Here is a 16,217-nt window from a genome sequence, read left to right on the forward strand (position 1 = left end):
ATATGAAGCGAGGGCCAGCCAACAAAAGCATACAGGTCGCAGTGGTGGGTAGTATATGGGGCTTTGGTGACAAAACGGATGGCACTGTGATAGACTACATCCAATTTGCTGAGTAGAGTGTTGGAGGCTATTTTGTAAATGACATCACCGAAGTCAAGGATTGGTAGGATAGGCTATGTTTGGCAGCATGAGTGAAGGAGGTTTTGTTGCGAAATAGGATGCCAACTAGATTTAATTTTGGATTGGAGATGCTTAATGTGAGTCTGGAAGGAGAGTTTACAGTCTAACCAGACACCTCGGTATTTGTAATTGTCCACATATTCTTAGTCAGAACTGTCCAGAGTAGTGATGCTGGAAGGGCGGGCAGGTGCGGGCAGCGATTGGTTGAAGAGCATGCATTTAGTTTTACTTGTATTTAAGAACAGTTGGAGGCCACGGAAGGAGAGTTGTATGGCATTGAAGGTCATCTGTAGGTTTGTTAACACGGTGTCCAAAGAAGGGCCAGATGTTTACAGAATGGAGTTGTCTGCATAGAGGTGGATCAGAGAATCACCAGCAACAAGAGCGACATCATTGATGTATACAGAGAAAAGAGTTGGCCCGAGAATTGAACCCTGTGGCACCCCCATAGAGACTGCCAGAGATCCGGACAACAGACCCTCCGGTTTGACACACTGAACTCTGTCTGAGAAGTAGTTGGTGAACCAGGTGAGGCAGTCATTTGAGAAACCAAGGCTGTTGAGTCTGCCAATAAGAATTTGGTGATTGACAGAGTCGAAAGCCTTGGTCAGGTCGATGTGAACAGCGGCACAGTATTGTCTTTTATCGATGGCGGTTATGATGTTGTTTAGGACCTTGAGCATGGCTGAGGTGCACCCATGACCAGCTCTGAAACCAGATTGCATAGCGGAGAAGGTACGGTGGAATTCGAAATGGTCGGTGATCTGTTTGTTAAATAGGCTTTCGAAGACCTTAGAAAGGCAGGGTAGGATAGATATAGGTCTGTAACAGTTTGGGTCCAGATTGTCTAGCCCAGCTGATTTGTAGGGGTCCAGATTTTGCAACTCTTTCAGAACATCAGCTATCTGTATATGGATGAAGTAGAAATGGGGGAGGTTTGGGAAAGTTGTTGTGGGGGTGCAGGGCTGTTGACAGGGGTAGGGATAGCCAGGTGGAAAGCATGGCCAGCCGTAGAAAAATGCTTTTTGAAATTCTCAATTATCGTGGATTTATCGGTGGTGACAGTGTTTCCTAGCCTCAGTGCAGTTGGCAACTGGGAGGAGGTGCTCTTATTCTCCATGGACTTTACAGTGTCCCAGAACGTTTTGGAGTTTGTGCTACAGGATGCAAATTTCTGTTTGAAAAAGCTTTCCTGTCTGCCTGTGTATATTGGTTCCTAACTTCTCTGCCAAGTTGAACATGGTGGGGGCTTTTCGATGCTAATGTTGGACGCCACAGGATGTTTTTGTGATGGTCAAGGGCACTCAGGTCTGGAGTGAAGCAAGGGCTATATTTGTTCCTGGTCCAACATTCTTTGAATGGGGCATGCTTATTTAAGATGGTGAGGAAAGCACTTTTAAAAATAACCAGGCATTCTCTACTGACGGAATGAGGTCAATATCACTCCAGGATATCCGGGCCAGGTCTATTAGAAAGGCCTGCTTGCTGAAGTGTTTTAGGGAGCGTTTGACAGTAATGAGGGGTGGTTGTTAGACCCCAGACCCATTACTGACGCAGTCAGTCAGTGATCGCTGAGATCCTGGTTGAAGACAGCAGAGGTGCATTTAGAGGGCAGGTTCGTCAGGATAATATCTATGAGGGTGCCCGTGTATACAGATTTAGGGTTGTACCTGATGGGTTCATTGGTTCATTTCTGTGAGATGGAGGGCATCTAGCTTAGATTGTATGACGGCCGGGGTGTTAAGCATGTCCCAGTTTAGGTCACCTAACATTACGAGCTCTGAAGATAGATGGGGGGCAATCAATTCACATATGGTGTCCAGGGCACAGCTGGGGGCAAAAGGTGGTCTATAACAAGCGGCAACGGTGAGAGACTTGTTTCTGGAAAGGTGTATTTTTAGAAGTAGAAGCTCCATTTTTTTGTGCACAGACCTGGATAGTATGACAGATCTCTGCAGTAGATTGCAACTCCACCCCCTTTGGCAGTTCTATCTTGTCGGAAAATGTTATAGTTATGGATGGAAATTTCAGGATTTTTGGTGGACTTCCTAAGCCAGGATTCAGAAACGGCTAGGATTGGCAGAGTGTGCTAAAAACAGTGCATAAAACAAACTTAGGGAGGAGGAGGCTTCTAATGTTAACATGCATGAAACAAGGCTTTTACGGTTACATAAATCACAAATGAGAGTGCCTGTGGAATGGGAATGGAGCTAGGCACTGCAGGGCCTGGATTAATCTCTACATCATCAGAGGAACAGAGGAGGAGTAGGATAAGGGTATGGCTAAATGCTATAAGAACTGGTTGTCTAGTGCGTTAGGAACAGAGAGTAAAAGGAGCAAGTTTCTGGGCGTGGACGAATAGGTTCAAGGCATAATGTACAGACAGGCAGGTATGGCAGGTATGGCAGGATGTGAATACAGTGGAGGTAAACCTAGGCATTGAGTGACGATGAGTGTTTTTTTCTCTAGAGACATCATTTAGACCAGGTGAGGTCACCGCATGTGTGGGAGGTGAAACATAAGGGTTAGTTAGCTAAGGTATATTGAGCAGGGATGGAGGCTCTACAGTGAAATAAGACAATAATCACTAACCAAAATAGCAATGTACAAGGCATATTGACATTAGGGAGAGGCATGCGTAGCCGGGTGATCATAGGGACCAGTGGGTAGCTAGGCGAGCTAGAGACACGGCGATTCAGACAGCTAGCGGACTGGGGCTAGCTGAAGGGCCTTAGGGGGACGTCACGCCGGAAGAGTCTGTTGTAGCCCCCACAGACAGTTACGTCGGCAGACCAGTCGTGTTGGATCGGCAGGGCTATGTAGGCAGTAAAAGGGTCCAGGCCAATTGGAAAAATAGCTATTGTAGCCCAAGAAATTGGCTGATGGTCCTCTTCAGCTAACAGTCCCATATGGCTCTATGTCGGATTACCCTCTGTAGTGTCTTACGGTCGGAGGCCGAGCAGTTGCCATACCAGGAAGTGATGCAACCAGTCAGAATGCTCTTGATGGTGCAGCTGTAGAACCTTTTGAGAATCTGAGGGCCCATGACAAATCTTTTCAATCTCCTGAGGGGGAATTGGTTTTGTCGAGCCCGCTTCACGACTGTCTTGGTGTGCTTGGACCATGTTAGTTTGTTGGTGATGTGGACACCAAGGAACTTGAAGCTCTCAACCTGCTCCACTGCAGCCCTGCTGATGAGAATGGGGGCATTCTCTGTCCTATTTGTCCTATTTTTCCTGTAGTCCACAATCATCTCCTTTGTCTTGATCACTTTGAGGGAGAGGTTGTTGTCCTGGCACCACACGGCCTGGTCTCTGACCTCCTTCCTATAGGATGTCTCGTTGTTGTCGGTGATCAGGCCTACCACTGTTGTGTCATTGGAAAATGTAATGATGGTGCTGGAGTCGTGCCTGGCCATGCAGTCATGAGTGAACAGGAAGTAAAGGAGGGGACTGAGCACCACCCCTGAGGGGCCCCTGTGTTGAGGATCAGTGTGGCGGATGTGTTGTTCCCCAGCTTATAGAGTCCACTGGCCCCACTCATTCTCTCAGCCTGTAGAGTCCACTGGCCCCACTCACACAGAACTACCCTACTCCTCGATCTTTTCTTTCCTGATGGAATCCTGTCCGGCTGCCCGCTCGACCCAATCCCCTCCTCCCTTCACCATATCATCTCTCACTTTCCTCATCAACTCACCCTGACCACTGGCTGCGTCCCCTCTGACTTCAAAATGGCCTTATTTGCTCCCCTCCTCAAGAAACCAACACTCAACTTATCTGACGTAAACTACAGACCTGTATCCCTTTCTTTTCTTTCGAAAAACACTTGAGTATCCTGTCTCTGACCAACTCTCTCGCTATCGCTCTCAGAATGATCTTCTTGACCCTAACCAGTCAGGCTTCAAGACGGGTCACTCAACCGAGACTTCGTTCTTCTCTGTCAAGGAGGCTCTCCTCACTGCCAAAGCTGACTCTCTCTCCTCTGTTCTCATCCTCCTAGATCTATCCACTGCCTTTGGCACCATGAACCATCAGACCTCCTCCCCACCCATTCATTTCTATGTGAAGTCTCGACAGCGCATTGAAGCCAAATGAAGTCTGTTAAGATACTCCAGAACTTTTGTATAATTTCAGCCAGTAGTTTTGAATGTGGCGCTCACCAGCCAAAACGAGCCCCCGTTTTGTGTACTACGTCATCCATTTCACATAATGTAGTTTATAAGCATTTCGCTACACTCGCAATAACATCTGCTAACCATGTGTACGTGACCAATAACATCTGCTAACCATGTGTATGTGGCCAATAACATCTGCTAACCATGTGTACGTGACCAATAACATCTGCTAACCATGTGTATGTGACCAATAACATCTGCTAACCATGTGTATGTGACCAATAACATCTGCTAACCATGTGTATGTGGCCAATAACATCTGCTAACCATGTGTATGTGGCCAATAACATCTGCTAACCATGTGTATGTGGCCAATAACATCTGCTAACCATGTGTATGTGACCAACAACATTTGATTTTATGTATTTTGTTGTAGTTGTGCAATTCATATGATATGTTACAAATCTAATTAGTATCATAGATATGAATTTGCTTAAAAACCTCTTTGGGCTAGGCGTGCCGCTAGTGACCCACCTCGACAACATCCGGTGAAATTGCAGAGCACAAAATTCAAAATAGAAAATTGGTAATATTAAACATTCATGAAAATACAAGTGTCTTACATCGTTCCAGGTCCCAGCTACATAACAAAGGGTCGTTTTGTTCGATGTTTATATCCCAAAAAAATCCAGTTTAGTTGGCACGCTTGATTCAGTAATCTACCGGTTTCCATCGTTCAAATGAATCCCAAAAGTTACAAATAAAATTAGTCCAAACAAGTCAAACAACGTTTCTTATCAATCCTTAGGTACCCTAATATGTAAATAAACGATACAATTTAAGACCGAGAATAGTATCTTCATTACCAGAGATAAATAACAAAGTGCGCGCCCTCATCCACGCGCGCCACAGACTACAGTCCAAATGAGAGTCACCTAGAAAAACTACAAATTATTTTGTCAAAAAACAAGCCTGAAACACTTTCTAAAGACAATTGACATCTAATGGAAGCCCTAGGAACTGCAATCTCGGAGCTATTCCATTGATTTTCCCATAGACAGCCATTTCAATGAGTGGTGAGCTAAAAAAACAAACATTTTCTGGATGGATTCTCCTCGGGTTTCCGCCTGCCATATCAGTTTTGTTATACTCACAGATATTATTTGAACAGTTTTAGAAACTTTAGAGTGTTTCCTATCCAATACTACCAATCATATGCATATCCTGGCTTCTGGGCCTGAGTAGCAGGCAGTTTACTCTGGGCACCTCAGTCATCCAAATACTGCCCCCTATCCCTAAGAAGTTTTACATTTTAAGATCCCAGACTCTATCTTTAAGATGGCGTCTCATGGAGACATAGCATGCCCCGTTTGAGCTACTCCATGAAGTGATGTTGCAGGCTAGCTCAGTGCTGCCCTCTCTCATTGAGAGTCTCAAGTTGAAGGCCGACCAGGGTACTGCAGGCTGCCATTAGCAACACATTTATACTTACTTCTTCTGTGTGTGATTTTCAAATAATTGGTTCATACAGTACATCTGGGGCCTCATTTATAAAACAGACTTATGATTAACTTTGATCTTTTTGACTTATGCAGAAAATTACACAAGTAGGTATTTATAAAACCTTTCTTTGACGTGGAAATTATCTTATCTCTATGCAAAGTCTAGACTTAACGTAAGTGATTTTCCTGCTGGTAATGTAGTGGTTTTGCAGTTTGGGACGCATAAGCGTCCAAGCCAGTGGTGAACGTTGCATTAGCTTTATGAACAATTTGTTAGAAATTATCAATTAAAGGTGTGAGGAATTAATTGCCAGACGCAAGGTGTTTTGAATTAAAAACAGGATGTGATGTTCTATAAATAGGGTCAAATTAGAAAAAAGTAACCTTGACTGTTCTTGTTTTATTGGAAGACATTGAAAACCTTTTTGAAAAAGCTTTTTAGAAGGGAGAGTTTTCAGTGAATTACTTTTATGCGCATGATGATCCATGGCTTATAAATCGCTATCCCAAGAAATCTTCTGTTAGATTTGTGGTCAGATTTATCCCCGCTGCACCTTGGTCCAATCCATCTCTAAACGATCGTGACACTGGGATTCCTCGCTACTGAGACATTCCAGAGGGAAATGAGTGACAGGTCGGGTATATCACAGCCATCATTCAGCCTCATCCTGCCACAAGTGATCGAAGCGATTCTACATATTGTCCACGAGATACATTAGTTTCCCATTTACAGCCCATGAACAGGCGTGCATCAAAGCCTGAGTTTGTCCGCTCATTTAATTTCCCAGGGGTCATAGGTGCAGTTGACTGCACGCATATTGCCTTACGCGCACCATCTGTAGATGAACATATAAATGTTAACAGGAAGAATTTCCATTCATTGAATGTTCATCTGCGATGCCCGTATGCAACTAGTCAATGTATGCTGGAAGTGGCCAGGGTCTCGGCACGGCTCATTCATTCTGCGCCACAGCAGAGTAGGCCTGCGTCTAGAAGCTGGTGAGAGTGGTGGCTTTTGGTGGCTTTTCTGTGAGTTCTTAAAAAAAAAGTATATAATAGCCTATTAACCGTGCAAACTAATGTAACACAACAATTCTATCCTATTAGGTGACTGGGCCTATCCACTGAAAACATGGCTTCTCACTTCCTATGCCGATCCCCGAACAGCAGAGGAAATGCGTTGCAATTTGGCACACAGCAGAACAAGGTCGGTTGTGGAGAGTACCATCAGACTGCTGAAGGGCAGGTGCCATCAATTTTAAGTTAATTTTAGATTTATAGATCACAGGTGCATAAGTTACAAATGGGCTTCGTAGGTTTTTTTCTGCTCAGTATCTTTTATGAATCGAACGTAAGCACAACATCGGAAATTATCTTACGACTAAATTCAAGTATAAATCTAGGAACATTTTCATGAATGAGGCCCCTGGTGTCTTATTGGTACCAAGATTGTCTTCAAGACATTTTACTGACCATGAAGATCGCCATCTTTCCATTCACTATAATTGGGATCCAATTTCTGTAAACAATGCCAGCAGTGCCGCGGTCGGCCTTGAACTTCGTGGCTTCAATGAGCAGGGTCAGTCGCTCTCCGTTGCCTCACATTCATAACATGAAAACATCCTGCTTATTATGCTAGACAAACAGACAGTTCTGTCCTTAGTGGACTTGGCTACAGTAGTAGATATAATCAATACTAACATCCATTGACTATTGTATGAAGATGAGGAGAGACAGTGAGTAAGATCCTTTATTAACACAGGGACAAGGGTCATGAGGAGGACAGTAGGTTATTATTTTCAATGAACACAGAACACCTTTTATAAGGTAGCTCTCACAGCGATCTTTGACATCATTCTGTCACCTTCTTTAGCTTCCTACTTTGCTTTCCTTCAGTGTCATGTCAGAACACAATGCATATTGTATAGTGTCATGTCAGAACACAATGTATAGTGTCATGTCAGCCTATACAAATCTGATTCTATGGACAAACTGGGAGTAAATGCCCCCAGAAGTAAGCTTTTTGTGTGTGTGTGTGTGTGTGTGTGTGTGTGTGTGTGTGTGTGTGTGTGTGTGTGTGTGTGTGTGTGTGTGTGTGTGTGTGTGTGTGTGTGTGTGTGTGTGTGTGTGTGTGTGTGTGTGTGTGTGTGTGTGTGTGTGTGTGTGTGTGTGTGTGTGTGTGTGTGTGTGTGTGTGTGTGTGTGTGCGCGTGCGTGCGCGCGCGCGTGCGCGCGCGTGCGCACCATTGTGTCAGTGTGTTATGTGTCCAGGCCTGATGCTGTGTGTCAGACAGACAGAACCAGTTTCAGGCTCGGCTCACATAAACACACTAAAGACACAGGGCTATACAGAAACACAATGAGAAGGCATCCCTTGGGGTATAGGGGGCCATTTGGGATGCCTACACATACTGCCTGCTGGGCCTTTACTTCCTCAACCCTCCAGTCTCCTCTGATCTCTGACCTCTGCTGTAATATGTTGTGGTTGTCTAACACTTCTACATTTTGGCAAGTTCCAGTCAGAGTTCAAATAGTACATTTAGTACAATGTATTTCTAAAGTTTAACCCACAGTAATGTTGTAGCAGGTAAGAGAGTAACAGCTGAAAGCAGCAGACAGAGAAGTCAACCATCTCCTGGTTGGACCAAACATCCTTACATCTACAAACACAGACGACAAACCAAGCAACAACAACAGTAGAGTATGACACTATTATCCTTCTGAAGGGTGAAACTCCAAGCTGTTTATCCCAGTGCTGACAGAGACAGATGGAGAGCAATCCATGATTCTTTCCAGGTTCATCATTTAGATTCAACACATCAGTATAGACATGGTGCACTGGAAGAATACGCACCAAGACCTCTCCGCAACAAATCTTTATCTCCTGTTCTCTGTTTACCATCATGCACTGGGGTAAAGAGCTTTGGAGATCGCCCTGTCATCCTTCAGCCTATAATAACTATTCCTCCCATTCCAACTCCATCCCTCCAACCCATCTACTCTTTCTTCTTCTCTTCTTCTGGGATGTAGACAGACACAGTGAACTCTCCTGCCTCAGTTCCATACTTGTTCTTCACCAGGAGTGCGTACTTCCCTGAGTCGGTCGTGGTTACCGCCGCGATGGTGATGCTGGCGAACTTGCCGTGTTCAAACTTGAGGGCGTAGCGTTCGTCAGACACCAGCTCTCTGTCGTTCTTCATCCAGGTGACCTCGGGTGCAGGGTCACCCCACACGTTGCCTGTCAGGTTCAGAGACTGGAGAAGTGGGGAGGCATGATGTCAGCACAATATTAAACACTGTTCCCTAAGAAACATATTCACATACAGACACGGAGGGAAGAAGTGGGAAGCGAGAGCAAGCGTGAAAGACAGAGAGAGATGGTGAGTGTGAGAGAGAGATGGTGAGTGTGAGAGAGAGATATGTGGGACGTGAGAGCGAGCGGGAGAGAAAGAGAGAGACAGATGTGGGAAGTGAGAGCTAGCGTGAGAGACAGAGAGCGATAGTGAGTGTGAGAGAAAGAGAGAGAAGTGGGAAGTGAGAGTGAACGTGAGAGACAGAGAGCGATAGTGAGTGTGAGAGACAGAGAGATGTGTGTAGTGAGAGCGCTAGAGAGAGACTTGCTTTGGCAATGTAAACACATGGTTCCCATGCCAATAAAGCCCTTTGAGAGATCCTTGTTACCTTGCCCTCCTGGATAGTGACCACATCTGGCAGACCTCCCACAACCCGGGCACGGTCTGCAATACAGGATGATCAATGTTAACAGGCAAGGGCACACAGTGTGCCATTCAGAGCCTCCTCCCTCCAACCCAGAGCAGGAAGAGGGCAGAGAAGATGTTTCATAATATTGGAGAATATAAATAGCCACTCACTTCTCTCTGCAATGGCAGCAGCCCTGAGGAAGACAGACAGCGAGACAGACACAGGGTCAGGAATAACAACAACTACATCCACTGTTTCCGTCTGTCTGGCAGAACAAGAGTTCCACACTTCATAATGAGAGAGCTAAAAGTGTAGAGTTATGGAACTTACTTCAGCCTCTGGAACTCTACGAAGGCTTCCTCCCAGGCTGCAATGACAAACAACTCATTAGTGACCAGCTGCTAAACAGCACTTAAACCCAGCGTTCAGCCTTCAGATGAAAGAAGCAGCATGCGAATGTCAGCTTGGGAGACAGTTATCATATCCTGGGCTGAAATAATGGCATTCAGAGCAGTCTGTTTACAGGAGTCTGTTGTATTCATTACTCTGGGGTTGATTACAACTTCCGGACTTGTCTCTGTGCTGTTTGTTGCAACTTGGCCAAACGTTTTAATTACCGTTTAATCAAAACTCTGCATTTAACATATTTACCTTTTATTTAACTTTTTCACACTGGACATGGTTCTACAGGACCTCCACCAGCCGAAAAAGCATAGTGTCAATATTATTAATATTAACCCTATGCAGTCGCTGTATCCATAATATACAGGAGAACTATTGGCTTATGATGAGGATAGATGTGTTGCCTGCACAACTTCAGATGCAATCACTAGGCAAGGGACATTTAAGTGTAGGAAAGGATGAAACAGCATCTGTGCCACCAGTAAGTACAGATAGCAGTATAAATCCCCTGGCACGGTCCCCGCAGCCGGACAATCTTCTCAAGGCTTCTGGAAAGAAATGCTTTTGGCATGCTGTTGGCAGTGCTAATGGCAGTGCTGTTGGCAGTGCTGTTGGCAGTGTCGCTCATTCAACCGACAGAAACCGGTTCTCGCCATTAAGCAACGAGTCGGGGTCAGAGACTGAGCCTTCTCAGGTATCTCCGCCACCCGTTACAGAGTCTGAGCCGCCAAAGCTTCCCACCATTGGCTCTGACAAATTGAAAACCCCAGTCATTGGTGACTCCATTACCAACAGTATTAGACTTAAAAAAGAATCATCCAGCGATCGTACACTGTTTACCAGGGGGCAGGGCTAACGACGTTAAGGCTAATCTGAAGATGGTGCTGGCTAAAGCTAAAACTGGCGAGTGTAGAGAGTATAGGGATATTGTTATCCACGTTGGCACCAACGATGTTAGGACGAAACAGTCAGAGGCCACCAAGCACAACATAGCTTCAGCGTGTAAATCAGCTAGAAAGATTTCGGCATCAAGAAATTGTCTCTGGCCCCCTCCCAGTCAGGGGGAGTGATGAGCTCTACAGCAGTCTCACAACTCAATTGCTGGTTGAAAACTGTTTTCTGCCCCTCCCAAAATATAGAATTTGTAGATAATTGTCCCTCCTTCTGGGACTCACCCACAAACAGGACCAAGCCTGGCCTGCTGAGGAGTGACAGACTCCATCCTAGCTGGAGGGGTGCTCTCATCTTATCTATGAACATAGACAGGGCTCTAACTCATTCAACAAGAGAGAATAGGTTTCACTTCAGCAGTGATAAATTAATGAACTTCTTTGATGAAAAAGATTATCATTAGAGAGCAAATTACGGATTCCACTTTGAATATGTACATTTCTCCAAAGCTCCGTTGTCCTGAGGACCTAGGGTCAATAGAGACACTCAAGTTTTTTTTAATCCTTTATCTCTTGACACATTCATTAAAAATAGTCATGGCCTCTTAACCCTCAAGCTTCATACTGGACCCTATTCCAACTATATTATTGAAAGAACTGCTTCCTGTGCTTGGCCCTCCTATGTTGAACATAATAAATGGCTCCTTATCCTCTGGATGTGTACCAAAATTACTAAAAGTGGCAATAATAAAGCTTTCCTTTGAAAAAGCCAAACCTTGACCTGAAAAATGTAAAAGAAACTATTGGCCTATATCGAATCTCCCATCCCATTTATAAAAAGCTGTTGCGCAGCAACTCACTGCCTTCCTGAAGACAAATAATGTACAAGACCCCATCATAGCACTGAGACTGCACTCGTGAAGGTGGTAAATTACCTTTTAATGGCGTCAGACCAAGGCTCTGCATCTGTCCTGATTCTAGACCTTAGTACTGCTTTTCACACCGTCGATCGCCACATTCTTTTGGAGAGATAGGAAACCGTAATAGGTCTACACGGACAAGTTCTGGCCAGGTTTAGAGCATATCTGTCGGAAAGATATCAGTTTGTCTCTGTGGATGGTTGGTCCTCTGACAAATCAATTGTACGTTTCGGCGTTCCTCAAGGTTCCGTTTTAGGACCACTATAGTTTTCACTATATATTCTACCTCTTGGTGATGTCATTCGGAAACACAATGTCAACTTTCACTGCTATGCGGACATTGATTAAATATGTGAAGCCCCAAAATTACCTGCCCTGGAAGTCTGTGTTTCGGACATAAGGAAGTGGAAAATTGGTGGAAAATGTTTTACTTTTAAACTCGGACAAAACAGAGATGCTAGTTCTATGTCTGCCTCTGACCCTAACACGGGGGCTGAGTCACTGGCTTACTAGTGCTCTTCCATGCCGTCCCCAGGAGGGGTGAGTCACTTCAGTGGGTTGAGGGTTGAGTGGGTTGTGGGTTGCATTGCTTGCTGTTTGGGGTTTTCGGCTGGGTTTCTGTACAGGACTTTGTGACATCTGATGTTGTAAAAGGGGCTTTATAAATACATTTGATTTCTACAAAACCAGCGATCCACACCAATAATATGGCTCTGCTGTCAAGAGAGGGGTCGCGAAAATGTTTTGCTCGCAAAGTGGCGGGGTCGCCCAACAAAATTTCACTTAGGGCCCCCAAAATGCTTGCGCTGGCTCTGACTTCATATGTCGGTATGGATGTGGGTATGGATGTGGGTACGGATGTGGGTTTAGATGAAGGTATAGATGTGGGTATGGATGTGGGTACGGATCTGGGTACGGATGTGGGTTTAGATGTGGGTACGGATGTGGGATTAGATGTGGGTATGGATGTGGGTTTAGATGTGGGTACGGATGTGGGTATGGATGTGGGTTTGGATGTGGGTTTGGATGTGTTTTTAGATGTGGGTACGATGTGGGTTTAGATGTGGGTTTAGATGTGGGTATGGATGTGGGTTTGGATGTGGGTTCGGATGTGGGTACGGATGTGTTTTTAGATGTGGGTACGATGTGGGTTTAGATGTGGGTTTAGATGTGGGTATGGATGTGGGTTTGGATGTGGGTTCGGATGTGGGTACGGATGTGGGTTTGGATGTGGGTACGGATGTGGGTACGATGTGGGTTTAGATGTGGGTATGATGTGGGTATGGACGTGGGTTTGGATGTGGGTCGCCCAACAAAATTTCACTTAGGGCCCCCAAAATGCTTGCGCTGGCTCTGACTTCATATGTCGGTATGGATGTGGGTATGGATGTGGGTACGGATGTGGGTTTGGATGTGGGTACGGATCTGGGTACGGATCTGGGTACGGATGTGGGTTTGGATGTGGGTTCGGATGTGGGTACGGATGTGGGTATGATGTGGGTTGAGATGTGGGTTGAGATGTGGGTTTAGATGTGGGTATGATGTGGGTATGGATGTGGGTTTGGATGTAGGTACGGATCTGGGTACGGGTGTGGGTTTAGATGTGGGTACGGATGTGGGTAAGGATGTGGGTTTAGATGTGGGTACTGATGTGGGTACGGATGTGGGTTTGGAAGTGGGTACGGATGTGGGTTTAGATCTGGGTACGGATGTGGGTTTAGATGTGGGTATGGATGTGGGTACGGATGTGGGTTTAGATGTGGGTACGGATGTGGGTATGGATGTGGGTTTGGATGTGGGTTTGGATGTGGGTTCGGATGTGGGTACGGATGTGGGTTTAGATGTGGGTTTAGATGTGGGTATGATGTGGGTATGGATGTGGGTATGGATGTGGGTTTGGATGTGGGTTTGGATGTGGGTACAGATGTGGGTATGATGTGGGTTTAGATGTGGGTATGGATGTGTGTTTAGATGTGGGTTTATGTGGGGGGGGATGAAGGTATGGATGTGGGTACACAGAATCGTGGGCCACTGCGGCCCCTCATGATGAGTTCCTATGTTTTGTGGCCCCCACCACCATTAAAGTTGCCCGCAGTAGATACTTGAAAAGGTTGCCAGGTCAGACACAGCAGACGGGATGTGATGATGAAACCTCCTTCCTCAATCAATTTGTTTCTGTACATTTCTCTCTGTGTGTGTGTGTGTGTGTGTGTGTGTGTGTGTGTGTGTGTGTGTGTGTGTGTGTGTGTGTGTGTGTGTGTGTGTGTGTGTGTGTGTGTGTGTGTGTGTGTGTGTGTGTGTGTGTGTGTGTGTGTGTGTGTCGGTTCCTCACCTTGTCCAGACAGGTCACAGAACCTCTTAACCCCGTCCTTGCCGTCACAGATATTTATTGTGTATTTGCCCTTATCTTTCTCTGTGGGCTCATTCACCTTGAGCCACAGCTGCTCCCCGGTCACTCCACACTGGACTCTGTCAGAGTGGGCGATCTTTGCTTCCCTGCAGACAGATACACAGACAGACACACACACTGAGTCAACATGAGCACTCTATACATCCATAGATTTGTAGACATGGAGGTATCACTGGAAAAGAGAACTGAGGTAGGTAGATGGAGGTATCACTAAGACTCTGAAATATCACCAAATGTTGTCTATAGTGCGTTACCTCTGTTGTGCCTTGGAGCCACTAGGTAGTGGAGAAGGGAGGGAGCCACTAGGTAGTGGAGTAGGGAGCTATGGAGCCACTAGGTAGTGTAGTAGGGAGCTATGGAGCCACTAGGAAGTGCAGTAGGGAGCTATGGAGCCACTTGGTAGTGGACTAGGGAGCTATGGAGCCACTAGGAATGGCAGTGGGGAGCTATGGAGCCACTATGGAGTGGAGTAGGGAGCTATGGAGCCACTAGGTAGTACAGTAGGGGGGTATGGAGCCGCAAGATAGTGGAGTAGGGAGACATGGCGCCACTAGGTTGTGGAGTAGGGGGCTATGGAGCCACTAGGTAGTGGAGTAGGGAGCAATGGAGCCACTAGGTAGTGGAGTAGGGAGATAGGTAGTGGAGTAGGGGGCTATGGAGCCACTAGGTAGTGGAGTAGGGTGCTATGGAGCCACTAGGTAGTGGAGTAGGGGGCTATGGAGCCACTACGTAGTGGAGTAGGGAGACATGGCGCCACTAGGTTGTGGAGTAGGGGGCTATGGAGCCACTAGGTAGTGGAGTAGGGAGCAATGGAGCCACTAGGTAGTGGAGTAGGGAGGGAGCCACTAGGTAGTGGAGTAGGGAGCTATGGAGCCACTAGGAAGTGCAGTAGGGAGCTATGGAGCCACTAGGTGGTGGAGTAGGGAGGGAGCCACTAGGTAGTAGAGTAGGGAGCTATGGAGCCACTATGGAGTGGAGTAGGGCGCTATGGAGCCACTAGGTAGTGGAGTAGGGAGCTATGGAGCCACTAGGTACTGGAGTAGGGAGCTGTGGAGCCACTAGGTAGTACAGTAGGGGGCTATGGGGCCACTAGGTAGTACAGTAGGGGGCAATGGAGCCACAAGGTAGTGGAGTAGGGAGATAAGTAGTGGAGTTGGGGGCTATGGAGCCACTAGGTAGTGGAGTAGGGAGATAGGTAGTGGAGTGGGGGGCTATGGAGCCACTAGGTACTGGAGTAGGGTGCTATGGAGCCACTAGGTAGTGGAGTAGGGTGCTATGGAGCCACTAGGTAGTGGAGTAGGGAGGGAGCCACTAGGTAGTGGAGTAGGGAGGGAGCCACTAGGTAGTGGAGTAGGGAGCTATGGAGCCAATAAGTAGTGGAGTAGGGAGCTATGGAGCCACTAGGTAGTGGAGTAGGGAGTTATGGAGCCACTAGGTGGTGGAGTAGGGAGCTATGGAGCCAGTAGGTAGTGGAGTAGGGAGCTATGGAGCCACTATGTAGTGGAGTAGGGAGCTATGGAGGCACTATGTAGTGGAGTAGGGAGGGAGCCACTAGGTAGTGGAGTGGGGAGCTATGGAGCCACTAGGTGGTGGAGTAGGGAGGGAGCCACTAGGTAGTGGAGTCGGGAGCTATGGAGCCACTATGGAGTGGAGTAGGGAGCTATGGAGCCACTAGGTAGTGGAGTAGGGAGGGAGCCACTAGGTAGTGGAGTAGGGAGCTATGGAGCCAATATGTAGTGGACTAGGGAGCTATGGAGCCACTAGGAAGTGCAGTAGGGAGTTATGGAGCCAGTAGGGGGTGGAGTAGGGAGCTATGGAGCCAGTAGGTAGTGGAGTAGGGAGATAAGTAGTGGAGTTGGGGGCTATGGAGCCACTAGGTAGTGGAGTAGGGAGTTAGGTAGTGGAGTGGGGGGCTAGGGAGCCACTAGGTAGTGGAGTAGGGTGCTATGGGGCCACTAGGTAGTGGAGTAGGGTGCTATGGAGCCACTAGGTAGTGGAGTAGGGAGGGAGCCACTAGGTAGTGGAGTAGGGAGGGAGCCACTAGGTAGGGGAGTAGGGAGCTATGGAGCCAATATGTAGTGGAGTAGGGAGCTATGGA

General features: G+C 46.7%; 1 protein-coding gene across 4 annotated transcripts in view; it reads right to left on the reverse strand.

Annotated features, from left to right (window-relative positions):
- Nucleotides 1-7,962: 7,962 nt before the first annotated feature.
- LOC139375758 (myomesin 1a (skelemin)) overlaps nt 7,963-16,217 on the reverse strand; it is a 107,926-nt gene continuing 99,671 nt past the window's right edge. For all 4 annotated transcript variants that reach the window (XM_071117573.1, XM_071117577.1, XM_071117575.1 and 1 more), the window contains 5 exons: nt 14,042-14,205; nt 9,828-9,864; nt 9,668-9,690; nt 9,477-9,532; nt 7,963-9,049 (listed from right to left, as the gene is read on the reverse strand). In XM_071117573.1, coding sequence (XP_070973674.1) covers nt 8,792-9,049; nt 9,477-9,532; nt 9,668-9,690; nt 9,828-9,864; nt 14,042-14,205 — 538 coding nt within the window. In that variant the 3' untranslated portion in view covers nt 7,963-8,791. The remainder of the gene's footprint in view (nt 9,050-9,476; nt 9,533-9,667; nt 9,691-9,827; nt 9,865-14,041; nt 14,206-16,217) is intronic.

The sequence above is a fragment of the Oncorhynchus clarkii genome, chromosome 20 (genome assembly GCF_045791955.1).
Source record: "Oncorhynchus clarkii lewisi isolate Uvic-CL-2024 chromosome 20, UVic_Ocla_1.0, whole genome shotgun sequence".
NCBI lineage: Eukaryota > Metazoa > Chordata > Actinopteri > Salmoniformes > Salmonidae > Oncorhynchus > Oncorhynchus clarkii.